The sequence below is a fragment of the Protobothrops mucrosquamatus genome, unplaced genomic scaffold (assembly GCF_001527695.2).
Source record: "Protobothrops mucrosquamatus isolate PMUCROS unplaced genomic scaffold, P.Mucros_1.0 scaffold669, whole genome shotgun sequence".
NCBI classification, from domain to species: Eukaryota; Metazoa; Chordata; class Lepidosauria; order Squamata; family Viperidae; genus Protobothrops; species Protobothrops mucrosquamatus.
In genome coordinates, this window is record NW_015386957.1 from 259,400 (window position 1) to 266,218 (window position 6,819).

The 6,819-nt window shown below is 37.7% G+C and overlaps 1 protein-coding gene across 1 annotated transcript in view; it reads left to right on the plus strand.

Moving 5' to 3' along the window:
* The window catches only part of FAM167A (family with sequence similarity 167 member A), a 7,361-nt gene extending 3,059 nt beyond the window's left edge, over positions 1 to 4,302 (plus strand). Inside the window, exon 2 of the mRNA XM_015818053.1 lies at positions 4,001 to 4,302. Within this exon, the coding sequence (XP_015673539.1) occupies positions 4,001 to 4,264 (264 nt within the window). The 3' untranslated portion in view covers positions 4,265 to 4,302. The remainder of the gene's footprint in view (positions 1 to 4,000) is intronic.
* The last annotated feature ends 2,517 nt before the right edge of the window (positions 4,303 to 6,819 follow it).

Below are 6,819 nucleotides of genomic sequence, written 5' to 3' on the forward strand. Positions count from 1 at the left end.
CATGATAAGCATGATAAAGAAAAAAACAACACAAAAATTCATTGAAGCTCATTCTCCATTTTATTTTCATGCAGTTTGATTGGGTAGTGTTTTGCACATGCTGTTTTTGGAAGGAGGAAAGCTTCTTCTATTCAATAGAATTTTTATTGGGGGAAGGGGGTGTCCAGATATCATAATTTTCAACATGAAATCTTCCCATGCTTTTTCATCATTGCTTCCATGCTTTTCTTACTAAAGAAAGATGGAATAGCTTACACAATAGCTTTTGATTGAATGAATGCCAGGAACTATCTGTCAGAAGCACTCCAAGTCATGCAAGCAGAGAATAAGTTGACCTGGGAAAAATGGTGACAAGGAAAAAGAACGTAGAAGAAACACGGGGATGCATTCATTCTTCTTCTTCTTCTTACATTCTCTTCATTTAAGGAATCTTTCTTAGAAACCCAGGAAGAGATCAGAGAAGATTTTATGCTTTAGCCAACTTCAGAGATCAACGATGTACCTATCCCTGTGAAATTGGAACCATTACTTTTCTATTCCTGGATATTTTTATACTCCCAAAGAATGTTTTATTATGCAAGAAGCTTGCTAGTTATCCAAGCTACCAGAAACTAATCATAAGTACTGAATATGGGATGAGATCCAACTATGCCATCTTTCTCCTCATTGTCCATGTAATTCTTCTGTCAACCATCCCAAGCTTTCTCTTGTGCCCTTTATCAGCAAAATACCAGCCTCTTCCCTCCCACTTTCAACCTCTCCATTTTTATTTTACTAGAGTACAAAAAAGTCTTCACACCCTGAAGGCAGAAAATTCTTGAAGGCAAGAAGCTTTATCTCCCTGAGAAAAGTTTGATTCTATTGGACTACAGCTGGTGAAAAGCTGATCCTTATAAGAAAAAAAGGAGGGGAAGGGGAATCAGTACAGTAAAAAAATCTAAAAATAAAAACCATGTTGTAAAGTCACAAAGACACAGAAATGGCCTGACAATATGGATTAACTTTGATCTAATCTGACATTCTGCTTTTACTAGCAACCTCTTAGAAAGAAAAAAAAAGGATAACTACCAAGCATGTTTAGCATTTCAAGAAAGACTGCCTTTGAAATGTGATCCTATGTAATCATATTTATTATTTGTTAAATCTCCAACCCAGTCATCAGACTCTTTAGCAGCTGTCTAAAACTAAAAGTTATTCTTTTCAAGGAAGATTGTCACAAAGTTCTCCTTAGCAAGATTTATTAAGATGAATAGCTTTGGGTCAAAGTACTCCAGCAACTGAAATATTTTCAGTTTAGAATCAATATATATTATCCATGTATGCTAATAGGGAGAGTTTCTAATTTTTTTTCCAATAGTCTGCTTGAATCTGCTGTGTAATCAGGTCCCTTCACTGACAATAGGGAAGATTGCAACTGCCTATTTATAAAACAGTCCCCAGAATATTTATCAATCTGACAATCAACTCTCATATTGGTTTTATAACAAATGATGCTCGGAAAATACAAAACTAAATTGGGAGAAAATGAATTAGAGATATTTTTCAAAAGTAAGGCTGGCAGATAACATCAACAAAGCCAATAAAGCTGATCAAATGACATGAATAAATCAATTTTCCTTCAGATGAACAGGAACTACAACTCTGCAAACTCTCAGCTAACATGTTAGTTCTGAGAATCTTATTTCCATCATATGTGGAGGGTAACAGTTAGGAAAACACTAAATTAATCATCTACAACTGCCATAATCCACCACTTTCTCAGGCAAAGATCTGTCTGACTTGCTGCCATTTTGTGACTGGCAGAGGTTGATAGATTTTCTTTCTGTGAAGAGACGATTGAATATTGCTGACTACACAGAATCTCCTTGTGCAAACGAAACAGTCACCTTCTGTTAATAACTGTAATCTGTATTTTATTTATTGGTCAGTTTGAGGTATTATCCGTCTCACTCTCAGAGTAACCGGACAATATATAGTAAACTTATCTTTTTTATCAAGAAAGAGGCACCCATTGTTTGATTTTTTTAAAAAAAACAACAACAAATTATTTAAAAATCAATCTTACAATTTCAGGGTACAAATGACCTTTCCCTGTCTTGAGAATCTCTCCAAATTTTTCTGCAATGGATTTTTTCATTAATAGAAGAAGAAAATTTGTTTGTTTGTTTGTTTGTTTGTTTATTTGACCTTTATTCTACCTTTATTTTTTTATAAAGGTGGCAAATATACATAATACTCCTTCCTTCTCTTCCTGTTTTCTCCACAACAATCCTGTGAGGTGGGTTGGGGTATGAGAGAGTAACTGGTCCAAACTCACCCAGCCGGTTTTCATGCCCTAAGGCAGGATTAGAACTCCTGGTTTATAGGCAGCACCTTTCACTCTATGTCAAACTGGTTTTATATTGGTTAAATACATAGATTTTAATCCTATTAATTTTATCTATTCACTGTTATTTAATTTTAATCAAACCAATACAGTCAAATTTGTACTAGCCCCACCCTCTCAACGACTGTTTGCATTTCTTGTTCTGAGACATTTGCGTTCGTTGTGTCTTAATTGATTTGGATGGGAGATCTTTGGAATTTGTTCATGAGACACATTTTGTTCATGAGACACAGGTTTTGCCAACAGTTTCCCAGAGCAAGAGCAGGCAAAGGCAAAACATTAGGGAGAGATTCCCAGGCACCAATAAATATTATTCTTCTGCTGGCCTGACACTTTTTGAAAAATATATCTTTATTGATGGAATTTAATGTGCATTGTTCAAATAGTTTCAGAGACAGCATTTGGGAAATGCATATAAACTGCCTTCAGTAAAGGAATATTTTTTAAAAGCTTCTCCAAAGTTTCAGTCATGGGGAAAAGAGATGGATTATGTGAATGAGGCAACAGGAACATCAATTAAATCCAACAATAACTATCTTTGGTGGCCACTAGGTGGCAGACCTCCAACAGAGGTAAACGGTACACTTGTAAACCGAATATTACTGTAAGTGTAGGCAGTATTGCAATCATCATTATCCAGAGTTTTATTAAGGTTTTTGGGTAGCATAGAACATTGTGGAAGGGTGAGAATTGGTTTTGTTATTAATTAATTAAATCTAGCATTAAGATATAGCTAAATATTTATAGGTTCTTGTCTGTGTGATTAGGATAGAATATCTTTCAGATTATATACTTTATATGGGAGCAGCAGCGTATGTAGGGAGGGTTACAGATGTTAAAATAGTCACAGCAAAGCAATCAAAGCCTCATCCCTTGGTATGACCATGTGACATAACACAGGTAGTCTACAACATAAACTATTCATTTAATCACCATTCAAACTTACAACAGCACTGAAAAAAAGTGATTTATGACCAGTTTTCATACTTAAGATATTAGTTACGTGATAAAAATTCAGGCACTTGGCAACTGGCATGTATTTATTACAGTTCCACTGTCCCAGTATCATGTTTGTAACTTTCCCAACCAGCTTCTGACATGGGGGAAGTCAGATTCACTAAACGACTGCATGATTCACTTAACCAGTGCAGTGATTCATTTAACAACTGTGGCAAAAAAAAAAATCATAAAATGGGGAACAACTCAATTAACAAGTGCCTTGCTTAGCAACGAAGTTTGGGACTTAATTGCCTGTACAGAAAACAGTCTAGCTTTGGTCATGTTGCTGCAATTGCCGTCTTAGTTTTTTGTATTCCCAATCCATCCACCCCCACACACGCATGTGTAGAAAGTGTTGTGGAGGTTGTCCTCAACTTGTAATGGGAGCCTGCCCATTACAATTGTAAGTTGTGGCAAGCATGAAGTAGGTCACACACAAGAACATGTCAGGGACAAACATATTGTACATAAGGAATTTTAACTATGGCAGCAGTGGCGATGAATAAGCCATTTTATTTTCAGTCACAAGTTGCAGTCTTCTTGCATCTTTGCGTCTCCTTCTGATTTGATGATGCTCTGCCACCATGTTACACCCTTCCTGCTTTTGTGTTCCAGATGGAAATGCGTCTCCAGGATCAGCAACTGGCTCGACAGCTCATGCGCCTGCGCAGTGATATCAACAAACTCAAGATCGAGCAGACCTGCCACCTCCACCGGCGGATGCTGAATGATGCCACCTATGAGCTGGAAGAGAGAGATGAGCTCTCTGATCTCCTCTGTGATTGCCCCCTCACATCCTCCTTCAGCCTCTCCACCCCACTCAAGCTCATTGGTGTGACAAAAATGAACATCAATTCCCGTCGCTTCTCACTTTGTTAAAATGGAAGGAATGGGCACAGGAAGTGCATGGGATGGGATGGGATGGGAGATATCTTCAAGACCTAGGAGAAGAAGCTCCCATTGTCTGGTTGGCAGATAGGCACAACAAGGGAGAAGAGAGAGTAAAGGGGCTCTTCCATTGATCTAATAGGAGTAGGCTGTGGTGCCAGTCAAGATAGTGTCCAGAAGAATTTGCAGACAGGTGTAGAATAAGAACAATGAGGCTTCCCAGGACAGGAACTAGACCACATCAAAATCTAACTCATACAGGCAGAAGCATCCCCTCTCTTCAGTGATTAGAACAAACTTATCCCAAACCATGTGTTGACCTGGAGGCTCCCTAATTGAGAACAATACAGGAAAAATATAGCTGAAAACCATTAGTGAAGCCTTTTGGGCCCATTCAAATTGAATAATAAGAGAGATGGAGAATTCATGTTGCTACAAGGAAGAAAGACCACTCCATGGTGGAGGGGAGTTAGCCAGAAAGTATTATGTATTATCTATAAAAGCATTTCAGTTTAGTTTTTGTCAGTGTGATGCAGGTAATATGTAGATACAGTTGTTTATGGAGATTCTCAGCCATCCAGGTCATCGTTGTCCAAAAGGTGCTTTTTTAAAAGGTAACTGAACTTTCTTGTTTTTTTTCCTTGAAAATATTTTGCTTATCATCCAAGAAGCATCTTCAGAACTCCAGAACTGAAGAAGCTTCTTGGATGAGAAGCAATACATTTTTAAGGGGAAAAAAACCCAAGAAAGTCCAGATGCCTTTTGTAGATCCAGTTGTTGGTTTGCTTCTATGACCAACTAAGGTCTTCTTGTTATGAGCTATGGTTTCTAGATTGTGTTAATCTGGGACAATTCTGTACTGCAGTTTAGGGGGCTGGTGTCCCATGATACTGTTTCTCAGACCACCTTCAGATTTCAGGAATTGGCAATGGGGTTTTTCTGGTGTTCAGTCCAGACTGGCTATTGCAAGATCTGATCAGCTGTTTCTCATTGTTGTTTTTGCTCTTCTCAAGTCTTATGGTCTAATCAGTTAGGTAAAAATTAGGCATTAGTAGACATCACCCTCCTAGAATCTGATGAAGTCAAGCTGCTGACTTTTAAGTATGTCAGTTAAAAATATCTATAAATATAAGTTTAAGTGCATACATCAGGATATTCCAGAAAGAGTGAGATCAGAGTAAGCAAAAATGAAATATATTTTGCACAGTTTATTTCCATGACTTAGTACATTTCCTCAGGATATGAGGTGAGAAACAATAGTTCTCCAACCTTGAGAAATGGAACCATCTTTTCCAGGATTCAAACACAAGTCTGCAGGTACTAGGACAAACGGGAGGAATCACATTTGAGCCCTCTTTGTCTGCTTCTGAGAAGTAGCTGATGGGCCACTGTGGGAAGCCAAAAGTAGGCTGCATAGCATTTTGATCTGATGTAGCAGTTTAGTTATTTCATCTTATAAATGCGTATCCAGCTCTTCTCTACTAGTTGTACCAAACAGGCTAAGTTGCTTCAGTTTTTCCAGTCATTTCTGATTCTTTGTGATCTGAAGGATATAATACTGCCAGGACTAACTGAAATGATAAAAATAAAAGGACATTTATTCATAGATTAACAGCAAGAAGAAAACTGCAGAATAAAATGTCAGTTAAAGTAACAGGAAAAAAGACATGGTTGGAAGAGGATTTTCAAAGCCAGAAGGAATGCAAAAGTTCTTCAGCTACCACCAAAAATGTATAAGATAACAATAATTTACACAAGATGGTTCTGCATTGCTCTCCAGATTGGTGCTCTTTATATGTGTTGAATGTATCTCCCATTATTACAGCTAACATGGCCAAATTAGAGAGCCCCAAGTTTGATTTTCTTTGTTCATGAAACATAAAGAAAAACCGTGGTGGCACAGTGGTTAGAATGCAGTATTGCAGGCTAATTTTGCTGACTGCCAACAGTTCAATTTCCACTGGCTTAAGGTTGACTCAGCCTTCCATCCTTTTGAGATCAATAAAATGAAGACCCAGATGGTTGGGGGCAATATGCTGATTTTGCAAACCACTTAGAGAGGGCGGTGAAGCACTATGAAGTGGTTATATAAGTTATATTGCTATTACCGTAATATAAGTTAGCCATCTCTCAGTTCTCAAAAGGTCATACTGTCTTATGCCAATGTATTGATTTGTTCCCATTCTACTCCTCATGAAATTACAAAAAAGCTTGACACAAAAGTACAAAGAGTGGCATTTAAGCCACTTTTCCAGATAGAGAATGTCAGAATCAGGGGATGCTACAAAGATCTCTTCCCAGGTTTTCTGTTTTATATCATGGACCACTAGGCTGTCTTCTTATTAAGGTTGCAATACATAATTGGACTCCAACTAGACTCAGATACATTTTGGTTCTTGTCCTATTTAGAAAGCTATATCTCAAAATCTTATATAAGCAGCCACTTTAAAAAATCCAAGAGTTTGTACATGACTTTGTAGGCCAGCTTCTGAATGGTTGCCTGCAGGCACCGCCTCACTGTGAATCCATGTTTAAAGCAGGAAAAC